Source organism: Bos mutus, chromosome 1 (assembly GCF_027580195.1).
Source record: "Bos mutus isolate GX-2022 chromosome 1, NWIPB_WYAK_1.1, whole genome shotgun sequence".
Taxonomy (NCBI): domain Eukaryota; kingdom Metazoa; phylum Chordata; class Mammalia; order Artiodactyla; family Bovidae; genus Bos; species Bos mutus.
Window position 1 is genome coordinate 115,587,988 of NC_091617.1, and position 27,399 is coordinate 115,615,386.

General features: G+C 37.6%; 2 protein-coding genes across 4 annotated transcripts in view; one reads left to right on the forward strand and one right to left on the reverse strand.

The window, feature by feature from the left end:
* The window catches only part of MED12L (mediator complex subunit 12L), a 361,400-nt gene that overhangs the window by 53,221 nt on the left and 280,780 nt on the right, over positions 1-27,399 (reverse strand). For all 3 annotated transcript variants that reach the window (XM_070374718.1, XM_070374715.1, XM_070374713.1), the window contains 11 exons: positions 26,525-26,672; positions 19,780-19,898; positions 19,005-19,148; positions 18,016-18,179; positions 13,288-13,419; positions 8,460-8,687; positions 7,723-7,864; positions 5,984-6,104; positions 5,499-5,600; positions 4,675-4,788; positions 767-966 (listed from right to left, as the gene is read on the reverse strand). In XM_070374718.1, the coding sequence (XP_070230819.1) occupies positions 767-966; positions 4,675-4,788; positions 5,499-5,600; positions 5,984-6,104; positions 7,723-7,864; positions 8,460-8,687; positions 13,288-13,419; positions 18,016-18,179; positions 19,005-19,148; positions 19,780-19,898; positions 26,525-26,672 (1,614 nt within the window). The remainder of the gene's footprint in view (positions 1-766; positions 967-4,674; positions 4,789-5,498; positions 5,601-5,983; positions 6,105-7,722; positions 7,865-8,459; positions 8,688-13,287; positions 13,420-18,015; positions 18,180-19,004; positions 19,149-19,779; positions 19,899-26,524; positions 26,673-27,399) is intronic.
* P2RY12 (purinergic receptor P2Y12) overlaps positions 1-27,399 on the forward strand; it is a 50,418-nt gene that overhangs the window by 12,127 nt on the left and 10,892 nt on the right. The gene's annotated exons all lie outside the window — the stretch shown is intronic.

Genomic DNA, 27,399 nt, shown 5'->3' on the forward strand with positions numbered 1-27,399 from the left:
ATGGATGCTCTGTGGGAGGTGAGGGAGTTTGATGGGAAGCGGAAAACTTGCACTGTCTCAGAGAGTGTCCCCCAAACTGTTTACTAATTCCAAGGGGAAAAATGGTAACTATACAAAACAAAAATTAAAAAAAAAAAAAATACAGCGGAGATAGCCTAATCAAAACTAACATCACCAATGAGGTACAAATGGGCCTCAGGTCCTTTGGATGTGATTACCTGAGAAGAATATAACACACTCTACAGTATCACGGTGAGGAATGCATACTCTGACACTAACCTACAGGAAACTAAAGACAAGGCCAAGATTATTGGGAAAACTGACCAAACTGGAATGTGGCCTGTAGGTGAGAAAACCTTAAGATACCAATGCTAAATTTCCTTCCTTTTAAATCCTGTATTTTAGTTATGTTAATAAATGCTGAAATATTAAAAAGTAAAAAAGAACAATGTAGTCTATCTCCTCTCAAATGCTTATGTAAAAATATAAGAAGTAAAAAGTATATGAGGACCATACTCACACAAACACAAATAGAATTATAAAGCAAACATGATAAAATATAAAAAATTAGGGAATCTGTGTATAGGGTATACTAGACTTCTTTATAAATTATTACAACTTTTCAGAAAACTTTAAATTATTTCAAAATGAAGTGAGAAGGCAAAAGAGGACTATCTATGTACAAGTTCCCTACAGTAGTGGGCCTTTCTCTCCAAAAGAACAGTAACACACTCAAAGTTAAAGGCAAATTAAATCTGAAAAATACCTGTTGACAGATGGTCCTCAGTACATATCTAGCATATTCTCTTAAATTGGCCGTTTCTATGGAAATGCTTTTCCCACAGGATTTTGAATTTTGTGAGGCAGTCCAGATATCCTCAGCATTCCCATCACGTCGTAAACCCCTCATGGTGAAGTCATCATTTTTTAAAGAGCTGACACTGTTATTGCCAATTTTGGCATCTCCTACATAACAGAATCACAAAAGCAAAATCATAGAAATTCAAAATATTGCCAAATATTTGGAAAATAAATAAGGCAAGCATTCAGAGATTTAAAATGCACGAATGGGATCATTATTGCAAAGTAAGTTGTTCAGCAACAAAGAGAAGGGATCAAGACAGTAAATGCTAGAACACTGAGAAGTTCTATCAGACATGGGAAAAAAAACAAGTTCAAGGCTCATTTTTTATTTCATTTATAGAATTAAGTATACTTTCACCAAACTTGGAAAGGCTATTATGAATCACACTTAATAATCACAGAACATTGATTTCACCAATATTTCAAGCACAAATGTATGCAAATTCATTTGACTTATATAGACAAGGAAAAAATGGGTTACTCACCCTTCTAGATGTCCCTTTTTCATTTCTTCTCTTACAATGAATGACTTATTTTCTATCCATAGGTCAAGAGAAAAGTTTTGCCTTAGCCCACCTTACTATCAACTTCTTGACAAGAGAGATTTATTTCCCTGGGAATGGAAAAGGGCAATGCATACTAAGGAAGCCCTGGAAAATAGGGCATTCATTGAATAACCCATGTCTTTCACTTTCCTCTTTGTAAACATCCAAATTAGAAAACCTCACCTGATCAGCCTCTCATATACTTAGTAAAATGAAGCTCAGGAAAGTGTTTTCCTCACAACAAAGTTCTGAGGGGAAAACTGAGCAGAATTATTGAATAGCCAGAAATAAGAAATATTCTCTAGCCATGAAAGACAAAAATTTGTCATATTTTAAAAGTGAAAAATTAATGTAATTTGGTAAAAAAAAAAAAAAAAAAGACTGCCAAATGGAAACAGAGCCTCCAAACTCTTATCTATTTACCCACAAAGATCACAAGCATTGAGTAACCAACAAATGAGTTTAGATAAAGCTCTCGCTTACTTCACTGTAAGGGAAACCAACCCCAGGTCAGTGCAAAAAGCCTTTTAAAACCCGTAAGTCAGCCAAGAAAAACTTTCGACTCTGCTGAATTTTAAAAATCGAATTGCTTACTAAATGGTTACTTAAAAAATCTTAAGGGGAGGGAGGAACACATAATACATTTCAACTCAGTATCTTATCACATATTATACATTTCTCATTCAAATATTTACGCAAAAAAGCACCAAGTTCACTTCACTCATGGGCATTTATTTAATTCAACAAAGCTCTTCAAAAGCTGGAACAAAGACTGAATTCTACATGTACCAACATTTAGCATGCTATTTCCAACCTTAGAAGATATAAACAACTATTGTTGCTATTGTTATTTAGTCACTAAGTTGTGTCCAACTCTGCGACCCCATGGACTATAGCCCACCAGGCTCCACTCTCCGTGGGATTTCCCTGGCAAGAATACTGGAGTGGGTTGCCATTTACTTCTCCAGGAGATCTTCAGGACTCAAGGATGGAACCCAAGTCTCCTAAATTGTCAGGCAGATTCTTTACCACTGAGCCCCCAGGGAAGCCCGTAAACATCATGTGCATGCGTGCTCTGTCATGTCCGACTCTTCGCAACCCCACGGACTGTAGCCCGCCAGGCCAGGCAAGAATACTAGAGTGGGTTGTCATTTCCTATTCCAGGCAATCTTTCTGGCCCAGGGGTAGAATCCATGTCTCCTGAGTTGGCAGGGTGTTCTTTACCACTGAGCCACCAGGGAAGCCCTATAAACAATTATTTCCACAACTTAAACTACTAGAGAAATTAGAAATTGAATTCTATAAAACAGTCCTATCTCCCTAACTCAAAATAGATCCTAGTTGACAGCACTTGAGAGAACACTTTGATAAGAACACAGTGAGGTAAATAAAATTGCAAAAAAGGAAACAAACACCTCTGCCAGCCCCAGTCTAGGAGATCCTTATTCAATTTAGATGTTAGGATGACTGAGGTCAGGAGGGCTGTGCTAGAAGCTTCTGCAATGGCAGAGACAATAAAACAGACACAGTGTTCAGTGCCTGCCTGGTCCAAGGGTCTGTTGACATTCAACAAGCCTCATCCTGACTTCTCAGACCTGAAGAACCCTCTATCACTTAGGAAGATATAGAATCCACCAAGAACTGGGGCCAATTAAAAAGGTCAAGGAAAGGCCATGAGATAAAAATAAACTGGTGATTAGGCACTGATATTAAAATACATATACTTAAAGAAGTTGCAAATTATACTTGGGATTAAACCAGTCCCACAAATCAAGGGGATAATATAATGTTTCTATGGTACACATTTTGGTTTCTCCTATGAAAATGTCTATCACATATGCATTCACACTTTCAACATTAGCTTATGGAAAATCTTTCCCTGATGGGCATTGGAAATACCACAGTAAAAAAACGTCAGTCCCTGATTGCTTAGTCCCTATATTTATTTATTAAATAGAAGTGACTGGCCAGCTTTCCTTTCAAACATATTGAAAGTAGAGAAATCTTACTGAAATGAGCATTTAATGTTGGCAGTATAGTACTAAGAGCTCAGAGGAGAGGCTGTGGCCTCCATACGGCTCTACCTTTCCATTTCAAATACAAAATCCCTGGGCATTTCAATAGGAGTGTGTGTGTGTTAAGGTGAACTTTAGTTTGTTTTATGAAAACTCTTGTTATCTACCCTCATCATCACCTAACAATACTTAAGTGTTGTTTGCTCAGTCGTGTCTGACTTTTTGCGACCCCGTGAACTGTAGCCCACCAGTCTTCTCTGTCCATGGGATTCTCCAGGCAAGAATACTGGAGTGGGTTGCCTTTTCCTTCTCCAGGGGATCGTCCCAACCCAGGGATCGAACCTGGATCTCCTGCATTGCAGGCAGATTCTTTACCATCTGAGCCACCAGAGAAGCCCCGACACTTCTTAAAGAGAGGTATAAAAAGGTCAGGATACATTCTAAAACACGTTTAAGACTCACCTAAAACAATTCATCTAAACTCAGCAAATTCAGTTCTAGCCAAAAGGAGCTCCTTTGGAACATAAGAGGTAATTTTTGTTTAGTCAAGACCAAAAGAGGGCACCTTAAGTTGAAATTAGGCAGTATGAATTCAAGAATCCTTCCCAATCCTTCAAATCCTGAATGATTTACAGAATAAAAATGTTTTAAGGTACTACACTGTAAATGAACAGAAAAGATAGTACTACTATTCCTGGAGAATACATATCAATAAAGATGTAGGGATGTCTTGAACATTATAAATTAAATGAAAAAAAGTGTGATATCTAATACTGACTTATCAACAGTATCAATATCATTGTAATTATCACCTGATGCATGAAAAAAACTAAGGCAGATGGACAGAAACTTTTTCAGGATCACAATGAAAAACTAAGATTAAAACCCAGATTTTCTTGTATTCTAGTCCAGTAATATAACACGAAATGTAAACCTTTACACAGATTATCAGTTCAACAGAGTTCATTACAAAGTGTGACTTCTGCCAACAAATGAAATCCTAACAACCCTATGGGCAGCTAAAATCCCACACACAAAAAAGTATTTAAATTCCCCCAGAATTGTAAGTAAGGGACAGACTTCTTGGAGTCCAACTGAACATACACTTGGAAAAAACCAACTAATTTTTCCAAGAGAATAAACAAACAAAAATGCGTTTCTAATAATTTTAACGAGAGTTAAACCTGAATAGAAATTATTTTGCCTCTGTTTCTAGTGATTAACCAAGCTCAGTGCCAGGATAATCTTACCAAGCATCATAATTGCTTTTAAGACAGCAAACACGGCTCCCACTTCAATGCTGTTGTGAGCAGCAGCTAAGAGGTGTCTGTCACAAGACGATCTTATTCCCGGGAAAGGTTTGCCTATAAGAAAGCCAACAAAGCTTTAACAGATTCGTCATCATCATTAACCACTGTTTGTAACCACTTACAGTCAGCAGGGCCTTTCATTGTTAAGTTGTGAGCGCTTAATTGCTATTAGCTAGCTTTAATTGATGTTTCATGGATTCACTAAGAGACACTGCCAGTATCCAGTACTTTTTTTTTTTTTTTAATTATTAAGACAATGGCTTTGCTCTTCAGAGAGATGTATCGAAAAAAAAATCAGTAGCACTTTTATCCATTTCTGCTGATGTCACACACACATTTACATAGAAATGATCTTTAGGAACAGACTGCACTAAACTCTAATCCCTAGAATTCTTTACCTATTCCCTTCACCTTAGTAAAAGAATAAATGAAATGCCATTGCCCTAAGCTGCTAGAGTATGGTTCTTAACCAACAAGAGTATGTTGGAGGATCACACTGCCCACCAGCATGACTTGGCCAAGGAGCAGAGGTATTTTTATTGTTTATTAACTCCTGATGTGAGTTTCTCAATACACCCTGATATTACGTAAAAGAAAGGTGCTGACAACCTTTCTCAATAGCTGACAACCCCTTTCTTTCATCGCCTTGAAAAAAGCCCACCAAAATCAGGAAGAAGATTACAGAACGGACAGCCTACTTGATCAAGTTAAACCTAAAGCTCCAAATGAAAACATCATCAGATAGATTTCAACTGCCATCTCACCGGTTGCTTGAGGTAACAGGCAGGCCTGGGGAGCTCGAAAGAGATGAAGCAGGAGACGGCATGTCATTCTTGCCCCAGGCTCTGCATCTGCATCTCCGCAAGCTAGGAGAGAGGATTTTAAAAGCAAGTTTTGTAACATACTGAAGAACATATCTTCCGCATTTCTCGTAAGCTGAAGTTTCTGGAATAATTTAAATAAATGCTCCTTACGGTAAAAAGTAAAGCACTGGCTATTTCTTTTCTGAGAAACGTGAGAGCTCTCTTAAAAACAAGTACTAAAATAGCCGTTTCCAACCTTCTCCATTGAAATCAGTGTGACTTTGTCTGGAACAATTATTATAATGCTACCATCTCTACCTTGATGACGTATTACGGCACAATGCACGTCTACTCAAATTCTACCCTGTCACTCCTTCAACTTGCGAGAGACCACAGCATCGAGACACCAAGCAAATAACCAGGGCAGCTCCAGGATGCAGCCTTACCTGCGGCGAGGAGAGAGGGGAGTGCGACGTGTTGCACGACGTCCTCCAGGGAGAAACACTGTCGTGCTATCAGAATAGCAATGAAAGTAGCTAATGAATCATGGAATGAAAGGTCACTCACCTTCAAGAAAAACATTGACATGTTTTAATACCTAACACCCTTTTGAATAACATCTTAAGATTAATATCTAAGAGAACACAGGCAATACCAATAAGATCTCAAATCCCAAAAGGAACCAGTAGAGGGAAATCACTTATGAGTATTACCCTCTGGGCTTTTTTCTATTTTTTAAGACAAAGAAAGAGGTTCACCCATATCCCAATGCTTTAAGACAATACTAAGCTGTACCTGGAGTACATGTAACTGAGAAACCAAACAATAAAACAGCAAAATGAAGATATCTCTAAGTGATATAACATTAAGTAAGTCTTTTTGGCAAAGTGCAGTATAATCTGATATTGAAGGGTAAGATCATTAGAAGCAATGGAAAACAAGAAGGTTCTCCTAACTGAAAAACAAGGCTTGTGAGTGTTTTGGTGTTTCTTTCAGGAATAACTAATCTTAATTTTGTAAGATAATTAATTTTAAAAACAACTGTGAAAATTCTCACCGACTCCTAAATGTAAAGAAGAGTGAAGATGAGTGAGGGAGAAAAATGAAAGAGGAGAATCAGAGGAGAAAAAATCATTCATTCAGAGTGAAACTTCTACCTTTTACAGATCTCACAAGACTTTGGCAGAAAATAATAAGAAAAACAGCTGTAATGGTAGCCTCCACATTAAGTTGTCCGGTTAAGTCAAAAACTATGGTTAGAGATTAACAGAGAAAGAGCACAGCACCTAGAGGTTCATACTGCTAAATCCAACTTTACAGACGAGGGAACAAGCAGAGGTAAAGTGAAAGAGAAACAACTGAAAGGTTAAGGACCTATGTTAAAGACAGAAATTTGGGTCTTTGCTGTCTGGAAGAGCAGGTCACAGGTATGAATTTTACATCTGAGGTGCCCACAGGATAGAGTAGGATTGCCCATGTGGTCTTGAGACACCAGAACTAGGAAATAAAACTTAACTGAGAGGCAGTTTTTATAATGTATACAGGTTCTTCTATATATGAGATGCACTAATATGTAACATGATTTACTGCAAGAAATGATGGAAGTGACAGGCCGAAATAAAGAATCAAGATGGATTTTTAAGAAATTCACACACTGATGCAATGTGATAGCTGAGGAAACCTGTGATACTTTATAACGGACATCTCTTCAAAAACTCTCGGACACAGTCACTAAGAAAGACTGGACACCCCTACGAATCTGAGCCTGGACATCCTAATCCCACACACAGAACCAATACTCTAAAGAGAGTTTTTCTCACCTTAAGAAAACAAACTGGCTGCCTTTAGAACGCAAACTGCTTTAGTTACGTTATGCCCTGCACCGTGAAGGACCCAAGGCACTTAGTCAACTACGACCAGACTACCCTGAGGAGACCAGACATGACGTCTCAGCTACCAAAGAAGGAGACTCCTGGCATCTCCACTCTAAATTAAGCTATTTTAGTTATTTTGTTTTTTTTTTTCATTTACTTTTCCCTGGCAATCACACTCTGGTTTATCACTTCTACAGAGAGAGAGGAAAACAATTTATATTATTTCAGTTAAGAGTTGAGTCAACTAAAAAAAGTTACTAATTGAATATTTAGTTGCACAGCTGAGTTTTTAAATGAAACAGAAAACTTACATCTACAGTGCAAAGAACATCATTAAAGCCCCACACGTGATTTGAAGAACAACAAAGAGCCTTCAGGACCCCCAGCCATTCTGAACTGAGAACAGTGCAGCAGGCTGTCAGCTCGGAGGAGAAATTGGCTATGTCATTAATCCTACAAAGAAGAAAAAGAACATAGGAGAAAGTAACAAAAGACAAATACTCATACAGGATAAACTCAACGAACACATAATTTCAGTATCATCGAACAGGGGACTAATTTCTTAAGATTCAAGGATATAATAAAAATCCACTTGACAAACTACCTACTAGAATACGGGACAGAAGAGAAAGGAGATGTCTTCACACGTTTTCTAATATTTAATGCTGTCAAGCAACAAACAATAACCAGTACAGATACCAATTAACATATTTTTAGTTCTGTAAACAAATCTGACCTATGAATTCATGCTTTTAAAAAACATTAAAAAAAGTAAAAAGAAGACCTAAATCCAACGTTTCCAAAATTATGTGTATTTTTCATTGGTATTTTTGTCATATATCTTTTTGAAAACGGATCAGACAACTGATAGACTGTATCTAGAGCATCTTACGTCAGATCAATAAGCCAGGTTAAGAAAAGCAGCCAGAATAGAGCTGAAGTAAACTCAGTAACAAAATAAGATTTAAAACACAAAGGCAAATGTCTCAAATTAAAGATGTGAATTTCAAAGTAGCAATCATGTGTTTAATCAAAAAGCCCAGCTCACCTTCCAGCATCCTGATGACCCATACATACATTCATGAGAGTGTTGCAGACGAAGCTGTAGCGATTGGCTGCATTGTCACTAAGGATCTTGCCCAGCACTGAGTAGTTGACGCTACGGGCCGAGGGATTCTCAATAAAATCCATCATGAAGTCTGGATCCCATCGCAAGTTAGAATTTGCAGGAATCACATTGTTATATATGGTTTGCTTTACTTTTGAACAGGCACTACTGAGGTTACAAGAAGAAGAGTTAAAAGACAAAACAGAACTATAATAACTAGAAAGTGACTTCATTTAAGGACAGATTAAATGGCAGCTGTAAAGTATTCCTAGAGAAAGCTCACGTTATGGCTTCTTGATTCCAACTTTCCAATAATCAGCATTGGACACAGTGCCTAGAATGTTCTAGTTCAATAAACAGTTACTAATTGGGTAGAGGAACAAAACAAAAATAAGACATTTGGGTACTAATGTTAATTTCTAGGTCATTTCTACATTTTACATACTTTAAAAATAATCTACTAAGACATCCAACAACTTCTCTGAACAGTGAGTGTTGTAACTTAAGACTAATAAAAATGGATTGGATTACACACCAGGAATAACTTGGTGTTTCTAACCCTAATCATACATCCTGTAAAACTGTTCCTTTCCATTTGGGATATCCAGGGAGGTTCATGTGCCATGCCTAACTGGGAAAAAGGAGTTCACTCCCTGCCTTCAAGGAGTTTAAATTCTAGTAGGCATATACAGATAATATACAAATACAAATTCTATGAGAGTAGAGAAACCATTATACTGTTCCTAAAAATGTATCATGCTGTGCTTCTCCGCGGTATCTAGGGTGTTTTAAGAACCTGGTTTACAATATTCAGAATTATACAGAATAATATATAGAATATTGTCTAAGTGTATAAAAGGGAATTAGAAAGCATCCTCTCAAATCTTGCTCTGCAGCTACTGCTGAAGGATGACCTGATTTCGGAGCTCAGTCCCCATGTGCACTTTGCTGTCCTTGCCCACTTGCTGTGGATAACAAGTCCGTAAACAACATTTCACCTTCTCTATAAAAGAGCTCTTTTAAACAACAGAAAATCTTTTCCTTTTAAATTTCAGTAAATTTATTTGTGATCAAGGTGACATGCCCTTGTTTCTGCACCTATATAAATAGTAGCTAGGAATGATTTCCTCACAAATGAAAAGATCTATAAACTCTTTCGGAGAAGGCACTGGCAACCCATTCTGGTACTCTTGCCTGGAAAATCCCATGGCTGGAGGAGCCTGGTAGGCTGCAGTCCATGGGGTTGCAAAGAGTCAGACACAACTGAGCGACTTCACTTTCACGCTTTGGAGAAGGAAGTGGCAACCCACTCCAGTGTTCTTGCCTGGAGAATCCCAGGGACGGGGGAGCCTGGTGGGCTGCCGTCTATGGGGTCACACAGAGTCAGACACAACTCAGCGACTTAGCAGCAGCAGCAGCAAAGACTCTTTACCCTAAACTGTTACCACTGACAACTGCTTCCAGAAAACAGAGATTGCTCAGTTCAGTGTTTACCATAATGTGACTTCAGATTTTCTCCTTCACAATCACCTCTGGGAATTTGTAAAAATTAAAAGACTTCTGGACCTCACTGTTGGGTGTATGCAATCTGTATGCTTAAAAAAAAACCACACACACACAAAACTTTCCCAGGTAAAACTAAGTCCCAGATATGCTTGGAAAGTACTGGGCCAAGAGGGAGGACTAAAGCCACCCACTAAATGACAGCAAATACAACTTTCTACATGCTTTTTCTTTGCAGACAACTTATATAAGAGCTTGTCAGTGGTTGCTGACGGATATAAGTTTGCAACCTGAATTCATGACCTGTTCAAAATGACAAATATTAAATAGTTCCCAGTGCTTTTATTCATTTAACTTTAAAATTGTATTTATTTATGGCTGTGCTGGGTCTTCGTTGCTGCATGCAGGGTTGCTCTAGATGTGGCAAGCAGGGGCTACTCTCTAGGTGTGGTGTTCAGGCTTCTCATTGTGGTGGCTTTTCTTGCTTCAGAGCACAAGCTCTAGGCATGTGGGCTTCAGTAGTTGTGCCTTGCATGGGCTTAGTTGCCTCACGTCATGTGGAATCTTTCCTGACCAGGGACCAAACCCATGTCCACAGGATTGGAAGGTGGGTTCTTAACCCAAGTCTGTCTTTAGAAAGCAAAAGAATTCTGCTTTTCTTTCTGTATTTTCTTATGAGTCAGCCTCACTTTTCTATGGACATCTTTCAAGTTGATGCCCTCCTGCCTCCTCTTACAATTTTCCTGAACTTTGTGGTTCATGGTGAGTCTCCTCACCCTTCATTTTGAGGCTTCCTATTTCACTTATTACACTCTTTCCGGATGAGCTCTAGGTTTTAATGAAACATTAGCTGCCATCAGGGTCACTGTCAAATTCTTAGCACTGTTTCAGGAGTATATGAAGTTAACAAACAAATAAAAGCTCTCATTTCCTTCTGAAACTGTATGCATCATAAAACCCTGATAAAATAATGAAAGCAACACATAGCTCAAGGCCAAAATGACTTATATTCAAATGTAGGCTTCATCGTTTATTAACTTATGATGAAGAGCAATCATTTACTGATAGGAAAAATTATTTCTACTTCCTGGGGTTGTTAGAGAATTAAAGATCTTGATGAAAACAACCCAGCAAAGCCTTTGGCACACAGCAGCAGCTCAGTCATAGTGAATGTTAGCTGCTCAGTCCATGTCTGACTCTTTTTGACCTCTCAGACGGTAGCCCACCAGGCTCCTGTTTATGTGATTCTCCAGGCAAGAAACTGGAGTGGGTTGCCATGCCCTTCTCCAGGTTATCTTCCCCGTGCAGGGATCAAACCAATGTCGCCTGCACTGGCAGGCAGATTCTTTAACTCATCTGAGCCACCAGGGAAGCCTGCTCAGTCATAAGTAGACGTGATTAGTGATCTATTTCCTTCAAATATTACACTTATACACATTATAGATGATGTTTCAGATCCAATCATTAAAACTGGTTTAGTAATATATTAATAGACATCTCTCTGCATATCTAGCTTTTCTTCAACCATTTTCTTAGTCCTAGACTATAAATAACACTTGACTCGAAGGTTTTCCAAGAGAATTGCCGTTTTCTTCCATGTCTTTAATTGCTAATGCTAAGCGGCCCCTCAGTTCATTGTTGGTCTCCTAAGTTTCTGCACAGCCAGTGTGCAATACTTGAATTAACTCACTTAACATGCTTTATTACCCTGCAGGAGCATTAATGGTCAAACACTGTGGCTTTCTTGAGAAACTTACAGGGCTGTTGTAAGAACCCAGTCATGTATGAGAAAACTCTCTGAAAACTGTAAACTGAAAGCTCTCTGCAAAGTAATAGAAGAACAAGGGGCATTGTTTTTACATTATTTCAGGGGGAAAATATTAATATTTCATAAGGGATTATTTTTTAACCTAATTCATTTCATAAAGACATACTTTCACATTTTTTTTCCCTATCAGTACCATTAAAAATATCACAAATTTTGTTTTTGGTATAGATCATTCTTTAAACAGACTTTTTTTGCAGTGCCTACTATGAGCCAGATACTCTTCAAGGTACTGGGATAGAGCAATGAAGAAAATATAAAGCTTCTGCTCTCAAGAAGCTTATATTCTAGAAAGGAGCCAGACCATAAATAAGTGTATAATGTATGGAGTGGGGAGGGGGAATAATGCTAAGCTCAGAGAATGACAGAGAGTCAGGGCAGGGGCCGTCCTACATCAAAGGGGCTGATCAGGGAGGCAGAGCCCTGAATGAACTGTGGGAGTGAGCAAGTAACTGCGGGAAAACTTTACAAGAGTGGTAACAGCCAAGTGCAAGAGCTCCAAGATGGGAGTGTGTTTAGAATATCTGGAGACCAACAGGGACGTCCATGTGGTTAATTTGAACAGAGAGAAAGAGAAGACAGAGCTGGATCCAGTAGATCCTGAAGGATTTTGAATTCTATTTTGAGTAGATAAGAAGCCACTGGTATATGTCAAGTTATTCTTGTTTTAAAAGGGTGACTTTTGAAGACATGCAGAAAATACTCTTAAGAGAATCAAGGATGCAAGCCAAGAAAGCAGTTAGAAGGAAAATGTGATGGTCCAACCAAGAGATGAGCATGGTGGGAGTGGCAAAGCAATGAAGAGTGGTCAGATTCTAGATGTACCTGGAAGACAGAGATTCTCAGATTTACAAACAAACTGGATGCAAGGTACAAGAGAGTGAAGAAAAATCATTAACTGACTATTCTTTCCTTGCCTGATTCTAGATTCCAAATTTCTTTTGTCAGCTATTACCATTTCCTTCCCTCCACCAACTTACAATTAATCATCTAAACTTCCTCAAACAACATTAAGTAAGTAAGCAAATCAGGAGTTTCCAGCACCTGTCCACCTGTTGGGGGTACAAGTGCTAAACTGCAAAGAATGACAGGGAGCCAGAATGCTATTTCAAGCAGGAAGGAAAAGGAGTCAAAGAAACAATGCAGGGAGAAAGGAAGTATGCAAACGATGGGGAAACAAGTTTCTAAGTGAGGTAATAGCAACTGCAAGATACACCATGTTTTCTATTCTACCAAAATTGCAATCAGAGTTAAACATGCATAGTAATTTGGAATAGGAAGTTACAGGTACAATGAAATGTAATTCAACAGGAATTCTGGCAGATACAATTAGGATTACTTCTCATTATTAAAAAGGATGACAATATTGGTTGGCCCACAAAAAAAAAAGGTGAGGGGGACATAGACCTATTCTTATTCTTTTGACTTTCTTCTACCCACCTGAAGAGGTCTCCAAATTTACTTCTGAGGTGGCTACATGACACGTAGAGGTCGTAGAGGTAGGCTAAGATGCATCTTTCGGGGGAAGAGCATTCTGAGGGGTTCACAACGTGCTTTACCACACCACACAATCTAAGGAGGAAAATACATGAGGACATGAGACACATACTTTGTCAATATATATGTTATTGCTTGAATCTTTTAGAGTGAGAATATGTCCCTGATTACTTTGAGTAAGAAAAAAAGATATCAGACTGTTAACACTAATCATTATAGCAAGAAAATAACTGAATAAAATATCATTTTCTATTATGACATTGAAACAGTATTTTTAAAACTTCAGAAATGCCACTAACAATAAGAAATGAAAGAAATTCCTCCATACAGAAGATGTATAGGGAGGAGTCCATCAATAAAGTTTCTGTACCGGGATATAAAAGTTTTAGTAGATAATCTCTCTTGAGTAAAAAGATTGATAAATTCAGGAAATGTGCAAAGGACCCCATGTCCACTTTGTAAAGCAGCAATTTCTTCATATCAGTAAGTCTGATAAGTTCAATTTTAAGACCATAAGCTGGTTCAGGCATAAACTGACAAATTCATGTTTTGTGGTCACATTCTCCTTGTTTATCCAAACTAGAAACAAATTTATTTTAGTTAATCTTAATTAAGAATTCCAAACTCCTTCTTTTTGGTGATACAACACTTGCAATTCAAAAGAAGCATTTACTACTCCAATTTCCCAGATCAGACAGATGGCCTCTCGGGCCACAATTCATACAATACACAACTTCACGTGACACATATAGACACACTAGTGGCCCACCCACCTATCAGAGTCAGATTCCACCGCCATGCCGCATTTGATTACAGGGTTCAGGACTGCTACAACAGTGTCACATATGACTCAAGATTATTAAAGCTGAAAGATGCTTCAGAAATCATATGATTCTTCCATAAGGAAACTTCTAATTTCAGACAGCTCTGATTTGTAGAAAATCTTTTCTGTTTTTAACTTAAACCTACACCTTGGTAATTTCATCCTTGTGTCCCAGTTTTAGATCTACATAGAAGAAATCAAATACCTGTCCCGCATATCTTTACCTCTTTCATTAAATGAGAAAGTTGCCTTGCAGTCTGATTTTCCTTAGGCTAAACAGTTTTAGATCATTAACCATTATAAGCTTTCTTGATAAGCATCCTTTCTCCTTCTAAATAATCTTTCACTTTTAAAAACTGTTTCCTTAAATATGTTACTAAGAACTGAATACTCTGGCAAGAGCAAAACACAAAATGCAGTTGGGACTATTACTTCAGTGGATTTAGAGATATTACTCCCATTAAAATTTATGTTATCTATATATGTTTTTGTTTTGGTACAATTATACCAAAATTATACCAAATTATACCAAAATTTTGGTATACCAAAATTATACCAAACAATTATAAACAGTTGAGCTTGCATCCAATTGAAACCCCAGGCTTTTACCCATGACTTCCTGTTAGACTATTTCTTCTTTCTCTGTGATTTTTAAATTAACTTTTAAAGTTTCATGTAAAACTGTTCATTTATCCATATAAAACAGAATCTCATCAATTGCAACTCATCCCTAAATCTTCATTTAACTTTATGTGATTTATTGATGACTCCTAGATTCGTGCATGTAAAAATTGATACGTATGCCTTCTGTATCTTAATCCAAAATTATGATAAAATGCTGATTAGTACAGACTAAGAGTATTGAGTATACTCGCCTCAGGTCTGTGCTATCATTTATCCACATTCTACGTGTAACTGTTCAAGTTGTTGGGAATTTATGCAACTGTACCATCTTCCAGTTCTTATTTCTCCAGGATTCCTCCAACAATGTTAAGAGAGAGTTTACCAAAATCTATTGACATTTAATAATAAATATTCTTTTAAAAATTTAAAAAAAAAAAAAAAGAAATCATATGATTCTTCTTTATCTCACAAAAAGGGCTCTGAGGCTCAGAAAGGTAATGGAATTTGCCCACAAGGCAAAGAGCTAGTTTATAGCAGACCCAAAAAGAGAACTCAGGTCTCCAGAGGCCTAGTCTAGAGCCTTCTCTGCTGTTTAGAAGATGGGAGGAAGCCTGGGATGACAAGCCTGAGAAGGACACTGAAATCACAGGCGATACCTCTGAGCACCCTCCCCAAGACGTGTGACTTGAAGGCTCACATAGTCTTGGACTTGTTATTCCCGCTCTGGGATCAGGAGAACCCTGATAGCTCTGTTGTTCAGCTGGCAATAGCAGAGGAAGAGCAGTGTTCCCTGAAACGGGTCTGCCATGCTGTGGGCTTTTTCTTTGTGGGTGTAAATGAGAAATGCCTTTCAAAACAAGACAGAGAAGCGTCAACATCCAGAAAGAAATCCAGCCCAACATCAGAGGTGGGACTAGCAAACCATGCAAAGAAATAAGCACGTAGCATCCCGAGGCTTGTGAATCGACAGCAGCAGATGCAGACTACTGAAAATGGCTGTCAGTTACATCAAAAGTGTCCCCAAGTCAAGAAGAAAAGTAGATGCTTCAATCAGTTGTTACCTATATAAACCAAAATAGCCCTAGGTATACCTTGAAAAAGCAAAGAATTATTTTGTGATTAAAGAAAACAAACATGTATTGAAAGATTGCCAGGCATTTACTCTATCAAAGTCAGTGTTCCCTCCACTTCCTAGAAGTAACATTTTACATTGAGATCCAGTATGTTTATATAAGTACAAAAAAAAAAAAAAAAAACCAACCCAGAATAACAGTTTGGGGAAAAGTACTTATATTTACTATATATGATAAAAAAAAAAACAAACACAAAGTGAATATCAAACATGATTTTATAAACATTTAATAGAACACAAATTTAAAATATCAAAATAAATGATAATGACATAATTTCAAAATAAAGGGGGAAAAAAAGCACTTGTGACAAACTATTATTTTCATTTCATGACCAATTAGGGCATTTCCATTCGCAGTTTAAAAAGTATGATGTAAATCAAACAGCATGAATGAGCTGCATGAATGATTGCTAACTGTTTCAGCAATCTGGCGGATTTATTAGCTATGAGATGCTGGGTACAACACTTCACCAGCCACTCCAATTAACAGGCCTGAGTGTCAGTCTCTTGACTTGTAAAATGGTGCTAATTATTCAACTCCACAGGGTAGTTGAGGGCTGTAAAATAGTTCTCTATTTTCTGGATTCTAAGGTAGCTATTTTCTTACATTTAAGAATATCAGGGATGTTTCAGATGCCACTTAGTAATAATCTAAGTGTTTATTATCTGTGGCTTTTCTCTCATATGAAGAGAAAACTTACAGTTCATCAAGGCTAAAATATTTAACTGGCTCAACAGAGAAAAAAAATTCTGCTGACTCTGGTCACAGAGAAAAAACTGAAGAAAGAGGCCAGAATAGGAGAGACAAACTTGAAGGAAAGATTAAGAAGATATTAAATGAGGTGTCTTCAAATAATAAGATAGTATTTGCTAGGTGAGGAGGGCTGCAAATAAAGAAGAGGCACAGAAATACTTGTATCAAGTTCAATGTCAGCAAAAGTCTAAAAGCAAAAATTCTACTTAAGCCAAAACTCTAGTCAAAAATGTACTTCAACTTTAAAGTAAAAATGTTTCATCTTGGGAAATGCAGTTAAAGAAAAGCACATGTAGTTAGGAGACAGCCTCTTATATGAACTGAATGTAACAATAATTGGATTTACTTTGTTCTGGTTTTTTTTTTTTTTACTTATATGGTTATTACAGAAACATCTTTAAGACTTCAAAGAATAGTTAAAAATTTAAAAACCTATGTGTAGAATTAATGTGGTAGCATTTCCTCTTCCCTCCAAAAGCTGCTGTTAAACAGATGCCACTCTAGAATAGATAGATGACATATGCTGGATTACCCAAAAAAAGCACGGTGAAACCAAAGAACTCCATGTTTGTCTTTTGAGCCCAGGAGGAAAAACGGAAGAAAAAGAAAAAGAGGTTGCCTTTCTTTTACATATACATAAAGCCCAGAGAAAGAAGTCTGTAGTGGACAAAAAAGAGCTCAGAATAAGTGTTTTGACAGCTCATTATACTTCTCTGGTCCCATTAATTTTAGCCCCTAATGGTAGTGATGTAATGACTTAGCCCAACTTCTCCAGTGGTAGAAGAGAAAACCTTAGCCTACAATTCATCCAAACCGAAAAAGACTAAGAATCAAAAAGTCATTTATGCTAGATTAACTCATCAAAATTTTCCTTTAATTTATAAAAGAAATGAAATTGAAAATTAAATCTGTAAGATGGTATGTATTCAAAGCTTATTTGGAGTTGGATTCTCCAAATAGAAACTGAAATTACATGAACAAAGAAGCAACCACATATTCACCAATAATAATAATAATTCAGGATTCTGGTCAATAGAGATGACAGTAACTAGGGAGAGAGAAGTAGGCAGGCAGGCTTTCTACGCTTTTATCATCGTTCTGTTAAACGCTTCCTGGAACAAGCATTCTTTAACTATGCATCTTTTTATGGAACAAACAGTACTATTTTTCCTTTAAAGACATTATAAAACTTTATCACAAATACACATTCTGTCGTTAAATCTGTGAACAGGTTATATAGGAAGGCCTTTGTTCTTCTTTCAAACTTTATATTAAGTTATTATTTTAAAATAAAGCTTCTTAAAAAAAGCCACATTACACATTTTAGGATATACCAACCCTTCAAACACCTGGGCTGTCTGATCGGGATTCAGGATCAGACAACTGTGGTAACGCCTGAGAACAGCCACGATGCAGACACACAGTCCTGTCGTGTAGCTTCCTGCCAGGCTGGAGGACTTCAGGAGCAGTTCTGCCTCCACAACACTCAGTTCGTTCAGGAGCTGCAAAAGGCAAAACGATCGAATAAACATGCAGCTGCCAGAACAAATAGGAAACAACATTAATTTTTACACACTCTGGATATACTGAGTCATCCTAAAACTGCTTGATCTCCTTTCTTGTTCTGCCGCAGGATTATATACATATAAAACCACCAATGCAGTATCTCAGGCAATTAAATGGCTTTTACTTTTAATCCTTTATCAAAATTATACTTTTCCTTCTGCCTGGGCATCATGGTCCATGCCATGAAGAGGGATTCAATACTGAAATAGCTGCCAAAATTGTATGGTGGTCCAAAGTTCTGGACTGGATAATTTCAGGAAAAAACACCCCTAGCCTCTTGATTTTTTTCCATTTACACGTCATTTTCAATAAATGGAAATTATTCATCAGTATTTTCTTATTATTAACAAAGCTAACACCTCCAACAGAATAAGTAAAAGATATGTTTTATTTCTATTCACTAACAATATATACTAACAAAAGAACTCACGTATGTGTACACGAAAAATAGTGGAACAAATCAATGTTTCATATTTTTTGTTCTTACATTAAATATACTCTATTATAAACAGCAAACAAATTTTCACCTTTCCCTAAGCAAAACAACAGAAGACAAATAAGAAATACAGTCAAAACTCTCACTTTTTTACTATTATATTTTAACACCAATTATATTTAATTGAAAATTATGGACATAGCTGCTAGTTAGATACTGTTGACTCAGAATGTCTCAACTGTACAGAACTGCACGGGGTGGCTCACTGTAAACTGGACAATGCCTAGTAGGTTTGCTTTGCTAAAAGGCAGGATGCCTTTGATACCTGTATTGCGAAGTCAATGAGTCCATTAATATTAAGTGCTGGCTCCATGAGATCAAAGATGAGCTGAATGTGGTGAGCCAATGGGAGATGGTATGATGTTCCTGATGCAAAGCTTGTGATTTGTTCTAGCACATTGTTAGAAATCTATGTGAAAAAAGTGAAAGTAATTAGAAGACCAATATTCCAAATAACTTTTATGTATTATTTTAATTTTGGGAGGTAAGAAATGTGAATTTATACATGATTCCACTTAGAAGTTGAAACATATTTTTACAGAAAAGAAAATCAGTACAAATCAAATAATATCCTTAAAACAAATATAATCTGAAGAAATAAGACAAGTTGTCATTACGATTTTGACCTAAGTCTCCTAAAGGTAGAACTATAAATGCTTAATTAATTTCCAGATATCCCTTTGACTACCTATGGATTTGGTTTCTTCCCAATTGCAAAGTACTTTGTTTCAGTCATCAACAGACTTCTCCCTTATCAATCAGCAATGCAGGACACAAAATGTAATAATGTAAGTATTACATTAGAGATTACTTTATGTAGTGCTGATTGTTATCACAAGGTAAAAGTATTTCTGGATAAAAATTAATCCTCTGAGAAAAGTAAACTGACACTTGAAACTGAACTACTCAACAGTTTTAAGACACCTCCAAATAGGTTTTAAAAATGCATTTATAAAACAAGGAAGGCTGAAGACACATATTGCACGAAAGAGATTTAAGGAACTATCCCAGCTCCATAATAAATCAGCTTTAATGGCTACCTGAGATGTCACTTGATGCTGATCAAAATATGAAAGGAGTTGAAGTTTTGTGAACACAGTCTCCAGGGTCGGAAATGCTTCCTGTTTGCTCTTCCTGGCTTTCTGTCCTTCATCTCCAACTAAACAAACACATAGTAGATACATTATTTTTCATTTAATTGAAGCTCTTGACCTTTTTCAGAGATACTTTTTTACTGAACTATAACACACATACGGAAAAGGGTACAGACTCACTGAATTTCTACAAAAGAAATTAATTCATGTAATGAAACTCAAATAACAAAATCACATACCAAAACCCTAGAAGCCCTCTCAGGTTCCCTGCAGTCACTTCCCCGCCCCAGAGAACCAAGAGCCTGCCCTCTAATGGCTCAGATTAGTGTTGCTCACTTTATACGAATGGAATCATATGATATATATTTTATATCTGTCATCTTTCACTCAGTAGTATTCTTCTGAGATTGATCCATATTGATGAGGTAATTCTAATTATTTTCTAAACATTAACCATTCTCATTTATGTAATATACTTAAATTTTGGCTATTAATGAGAAATGATAGTTGCTCAGTCGTGTCTGACTCTTCGCGACCGCAGCCTTAGCCCCACCAAGCTTTTCTCTCCATGTAATTCTCCAGATAAGAATACTGGATGAGTTGCCATTCCCTTCTCCAGGATTAATGAGAAATCCCTCCTTAAATATTTCTTACTCACTGACTTTTAAAATATGATATCAACATTGAATGGGGAAAAAAATCACCTAGGCTCAAATGAATATAACAGAAAACTCCACTGCCATCTTGTTAGGAGACTGTCTAACAATGTAGTGTATAAAAAGGGAAATCTACACAATTCTTAACTTTTTAGGGGACAGGAAAGAACTAAATCTGTCCACATTACTAAAAAAGTGATAACTTTATCAATTTAACATAGAGAAGTTTGCAAAAATTAAAAGTAAGAAATACTATGAATTACAATTCTCTTGTAATTGACAGCTCTGAGGATAAGACCCAGAAATAATTAGGTCCTATTTTAAAACATTTTTTAATATATGTACTTACAAACACAAATCTAAAACCAAGAAAATGCTGTACTGTATGATCTCAGTTCTCTTCCAACACTATGATTCTAAGTAGTCAAATGCTACTGAAACAAAAGCCTCCTCACACATCATCTTACATGGGAAAGTTTAATTTCAGGGAACAAAGGTCGTTTTACAGATTTTTGTATTTAAGAAAGATTACACTAAACTAAACCATGACACCATTCAGGTATGACCTAAATCAAATCCCTTATGACTATACAGTGGAAGTGAGAAACAGATTTAAGGGCCTAGATCTGACAGACAGAGGGCCTGATGAACTATGGACAGAGGCTCATGACATTATACAGGAGACAGGAATCAAAACCATCAAGAAAAAGACTATCAAGACCCAATAAAAAAAGAACTGCAAAAAAGCAAAATGGCTGTCTGAGGAGGCCTTACTAGCTGTGAAAAGAAGGGAAGTGAAAAGCAAAGGAGAAAAGGAAGGATATACCCATTTGAATGCAGGGTTCCAAAGAATAGCAAGGAGAGATAAGAAAGCCTTCCTCAGTGATCAATGCAAAGAAATAGAGGAAAACAATAGAATGGGAAAGACTAGAGATCTCTTCAAGATAATTAGAGATACCAAGGGAACATTTCATGCAAAGATGGGCACAATAAAGGACAGAAATGGTATGGACCTAAAAGAAGCAGAAGATATTAAGAAGAGATGGCAAGAATACACAGAAGAACTGTACAAAAAAGATCTTCATGACCCAGATAATCATGACGGTGTGATCACTGACCTAGAGCCAGACATGCTGGAATGAGAAGTGAAGTGGGCGTTAGGAAGCATCACTACGAACAAAGCTAGTGGAGGTGATGGAATTCTAGTGGAGCTATTTCAAAACCTGGAAGATGATGCTATGAAAGTGCTGCACTCAGTGTGCCAGCAAATTTGGAAAACTCAGCAGTGGACACAGGACTGGAAAAGGTCAGTTTTCATTCCAATCCCAAAGAAAGGCAATGCCAAAGAATGCTCAAACTACTGCACAATTGCACTCATCTCACACGCTAGTAAAGTAATGCTCAAAATTCTCCAAGCCAGGCTTCGGCAATACGTGAACCATGAACTTCCAGACGTTCAAGCTGGTTTTAGAAAAGGCAGAGGAACCAGAGATCAAATTGCCAGCATCTGCTGGATCATGGAAAAAGCAAGAGAGTTCCAGAAAAACATCTATTTCTGCTTTATTGAGTATGCCAAAGCCTTTGACTGTGTGGATCACAATAAACTGTGGAAAATTCTGAAAGAGATGGGAATACCAGACCACCTGACCTGTCTCTTGAGAAACCTGTATTCAGGTCAGGAAGCAACAGTTAGAACTGGACATGGAACAACAGACGGGTTCCAAATAGGAAAAGGAGTACGTCAAGGCTGTATACTGTCACCCTGCTTATTTAACTTCTATGCAGAGTACATCATGAGAAACGCTGGGCTGGAGGAAGCACAAGCTAGAATCAAGTTTTCTGGGAGAAATATTAATGACCTCAGATATGCAGATGACACCACCCTTATGGCAGAAAGTGAAGAAGAACTAAAGAGCCTCTTGATGAAGGTGAAAGAGGAGAGTGAAAAAGTTGGCTTAAAGCTCAGCATTCAGAAAACTAAGATCATGGCATATGGTCCCATCACTTCGTGGCAAACAGACAGGGAAACAGTGGTTGACTTTATTTTGGGGGGCTCCAAAATCACTGCAGATGGTGACTGCAGCCATGAAATTAGAAGACGCTTACTCCTTGGAAGGAAAGTTATGACCAACCTAGATAGCATATTAAAAAGCAGAGACATTACTTTGTCAAGAAAGGTCTGTCTAGTCAAGGTTATGGTTTTTCCAGTAGTCATGTATGGATGTGAGAGTTGGACTATAAAGAAAGCTGAGTGCCGAAGAATTGATGCTTTTGAACTGTGGTGTTGGAGAAGAGTCTTGAGAGTCCCTTGGACTGCAAGGAGATCCAACCAGTCCATCCTAAAGGAGATCTGTCCTGGGTGTTCATTGGTAGGACTGATGTTAAAGCTGAAACTCCAATACTTTGGCCACCTGATGCAAAGAGCTGACTCATTTGAAAAGACCCTGATGCTGGGAAAGATTGAGGGCAGGAGGAGAAGGGAAAGACAGAGGATGAGATGGTTGGATGGCATCACCAACTCAATGGACATGGGTTTGGGTGGACTCTGGGAGTTGGTGATGGACAGGGAGGCCTGGCGTGCTGTGGTTCATAGGGTCACAAAGAGTCGGACACGACTGAGTGGCTGAACTGAACTGAAACGGCTTGCTAATGGCAAATGTAATAGCAAATGTTTTAAAAACAACATTAGGAAGAAAGGAGATTTCTATTTCAACAACAAGCAAGTATGGTTTAGGGGCAAAAGACAAAACACCTAGGGTGTTTTATTTCCTAAAACAAATAAACAGAGAATCAAAATGTGCTGAGTAAAATAAGGTACAAGATTATGTGTAACTTTTGCCAAATAACACCAAATATAATGCAAAGAATAAGAATAAAGAAGTTCATGAAACCTACTAGTTTTTCAATATCTATTCTCAAAGGTACAAATTAAGTTATATTGCCTTCAATATAACTGCTCACAGGTCATAAGTATGTTTAAAATATTCACGTTTTTAATTTTTCACTTACCAACATCACTGATCCAAGACTGAAAGCTTACACCACTAGTCTTGGATACCATGAGCTTTGGAAGTGAAGTTAATATATTTTTTCAGTCTTTCTTGGTACCAAAACCAAGTGTGTCATCAAAAAAAGTAACAGAATTGAGGATGAAGACCCAGTATGAGAACTCAAAAAAGCCTCTTTATTGGTTTGTCTATATTAATAGGCTCTATTTACTTACACATAGCCAAGTGAAAGAAAAATTTAAGAAATTACTGTTGGTTCTCAAAGGAATATTTTAATGACGTTTACATAAGCAATAATATAATAGCAATTCATAGATTTTCATCTGTTTTATGTTCATTTGCTTTCAAAATATATATTATTGCTCTTCTGTGGCTTAATTTTGGTTTTCCATTTTTTAAAACAACTCTAATCCTGGTGCTCACTTCAGCAGCACATATACTGAATCTCTAATCTTAGAAGTTTGGGCTTTTGTTGTTATGATAAACTTCATTAGTGGTCTGCAAATTCATACCCAAAGATGACCTGTGAATGTAAATGTAGAATGAGACTTGCCTATTTCGACTTGAAATGTCATTTCAACATTAGATTATGAATCCACCCCACCCTCCCAGGCAAAGTCTGGTTGATCCGAGAGCATACGTAGTAAGTTCCTCAAAGCCACGTTTCTATTTGTAACCAGAAAGCAAACACATGCTAACACTACCTGTTTTCTGGTCTCACCAGCATATCAATGCTAGTGTTTACATAGTGACTTAAACATAAGACTTCTTAGCAGAAGGCAGCTCGCTATCCCAAATTAACAAGCATATTTCTGATTGATGAGGAGTTTTATTTAGAATGTGGGAAAGAAAAAATCCGCAATGAAGATGCCCCTCTCCTCAGCGGTGCCTCTAGTACTGGAATATCTCAAACATTAGCGGGAAGAACAATGATCTCCTGGTGAGTTCATAAGCAAGAACTGACTATTTAAGAGACTAATCCAAAGATAGGACAGATGATAGCTGAACATTTTAAAAAAACTCTTTGTAAAGAAAGGAAGTGGACTCAGCAGAAAAGGACACCACAGTGCTTCCTTCCTTGTCTTACCCCTCAGCCTTCCAACACCAAACATTCCACAGGATCTGGAAAGACTTGCTAAAATTAATTTAGGAAAAGCATGTATTACTGAACCTCCTAAAGAGAAAGTGTCCATCACATTCCCAAATATACAAAAAAGTAGTTTCGGATACATTTTGCCAGCCAGCTGCTGAGCTTCGAAATTCAGACTATTTCCTCTTTTCTTTAATAGAGAAAACAGAAAAATAGCAGATCGACAGTTTTTTTAGAGCAGTTCTTCCCCCTCCTCACAATCTCGATAATGGCAACAGGTTTCATTTCCCTTCCACCACCTCATGGAGCTCCTACAGCACTAGCTCCTTATGTGGCCACAGAAGAGAGTTGGGGAATCTTATGTAAATAACACGAAGGCAGCTGTCCCATTGAGTTCTAATACATCAGATGCCCAAAACACACTTTTAAGACTGAAAAACATGCCACCCTCCTACCTTGTTTCTGCATCTGCACCCTTAATGATGGAGAGGAAAGAGAGCTATTTGCGTTGGTTATATCTAAATTTTCTGTAGGAAAGATCTACTGTGGACAAGCCTCAGTATTTCGTTCAGTTAAAGTCCTAAGACTGGATCCTCTGGGAAAAGGTTCATAAAACAGTATTTATTTTGTAGTGAACAACAAAGTGGAATTCCTAGAGGTGGTTTATGCCAGGTGTAGGAAGTGAGCTATTTTCATAGGGAAAGTCCAAACTGTCTTCCCAGTGTATTACCTAAGTAAAAGAGAAATAAACACCACTGGTGGTAGTGGAGCATACAAAACGATAGCACATTGTAAATCACATGACTATCTAATAAAATAAACTTTGGGAAGGGTAATTAGGCCAATGTGAACCGGATAATTACAAAATTCCAGTTGTGCAATAAGGTGACATAATACAAAGGCATAGCTTCACTGTAGGAACTATGTAAAAACACTGAGGAAAGAGCATTCCAAGTCATTATGGAGCAAAGACCCCGTTTTATTCCTAACAGAAATTGCTTGGAGATGCAAGTAGCCTCCACTACCTATTGCACCTATTCTTCTGAATAACATAAGAAAAGATCAGTCACTGCACTGTCACGAATTTCAATTATCATGTAAATATGATGAGGCTTCCCTGGTGGCTCAGTGGTGAGAATACGCCTGCCAATGCAGGAGACGTGGGTTCTATCCCTGGGTCAGGAAGACCCCCTTGAGGAGGACATGTCAACCTATTCCAGTATTCTTGCCTGGAAAATCCCATAGACAAAGAAGCCTCATGGGCTAAAGTCCATGGGGTTGCCAAGAGTCTGACATGACTGAGTGATTAAACAACAACAAAAATATGATGAGCCAACTGCAAGCTTGAGAAAAAGATGGAATTAGGGGAACAGACCTCTTCCAGACTAAGGGTTTTCCATTTTTTCATACTTTATCACATATGCACAGTTACTCAGTCATGTCCAACTTTTTGTGACCTTTTGACTGTAGCCTGCCAGGCTCCTCTGTCCATGGGATTTTTCAGGCAAAAATATTGGAGTGGTTGCCACTTCCTTCTCCAGGGGATCTTTCCAACACAGAGACTGAACCCACATATCCTGTGTCTCCTGCATTGCAGGAGGATTCTTCACCTTCAGAGCCATCAGGGAAGTTCTTTTAATACTTTATATATGACTATTGCAGAAAATTTGGGAAATATGAAAAAAAAGAGGAGCGAGTAAAAATTACCTCTATCTATCCATGGAAGGCACCATTTTAAATGGTGCCTATAAATAAATGGAATATGTAACTATAAATGGAATCAAGGCCTTAAAATTTCAATGTGCTTATTCATATTTCAATGTAACAGTCATCTGGGGGAGGAAACACTGCTGACCATGCCACGTATGACTTTGATAAAGACTGCTAAGGCAGAAGACAAGAGAGCAAATGGGGGCAAATGCATGAGGGCTCTTTACCCCCTGTCTCTGTGTTGCTCTTCTTATTTAGGATTTTCAAAATATCTTTGGTAATCTTCTTCAGCTGATGTCTGGCTTCGTCACGCTCTTTTCCCACTCCATAAAGAAGGATTGTGCGCTGGTTACATTCATGACTTGAAGATTCATCCTGAAAAAGAGAAAACGCATTTTGAAAGCCCTGTTTAGAGGGCGGGGTTCATGGACATGAAATGCGCTAACCACAGCATCTCCATGCTGGCTCGTGCGGTGGTGGCATCTGGCCCGCCTTTCAATTCACCTCAACCTCCACTGGCAACACCCTTGTTTTTCCAGTTTGGAACTTGCTAAAGTTTAAAAAAAAAAAACAAAACACAGTGTCAACTGACCTGAAGTCTTAATAGAAGCAGTTGATGTGGGCGTACCTTACAGAGTAAGTTTTGACTCTTGATTATTTAAAATTAACATGGTGTTAATGTCACATCCTAATTACATACTAGCTATATTTTTATCCTTATGGAAAATGTTATTTCTTAGTAAGCTCGGCTTTCTACATTCAGTAAACATTTTTAAACGGTTTATATTTTTGCTAGGATCCTCAAGTACTTTTATTAAAAAAAAAAAAAATTCCATTAACTTCCAACATGACTGTGTAAGACACAAGAACATATATTTCTTTCCAAATGTAAACAAAAGCCAGCATGGTCTTATTAGGTGTGAGAAAAATAGCTGGAAATGCAAACGCATTCTGACACCACCTTCCTCTCCTGGACCACCTCCCTCCCCCACCCCACCCCCATCCCAAACACAGTGGATTCCATCACTGTTTTTCCTACACAGGAGAGGGAACTACCAAGGCAGAGCATCACAAAAACACACTCCTTAAGCAAAGTTAAATC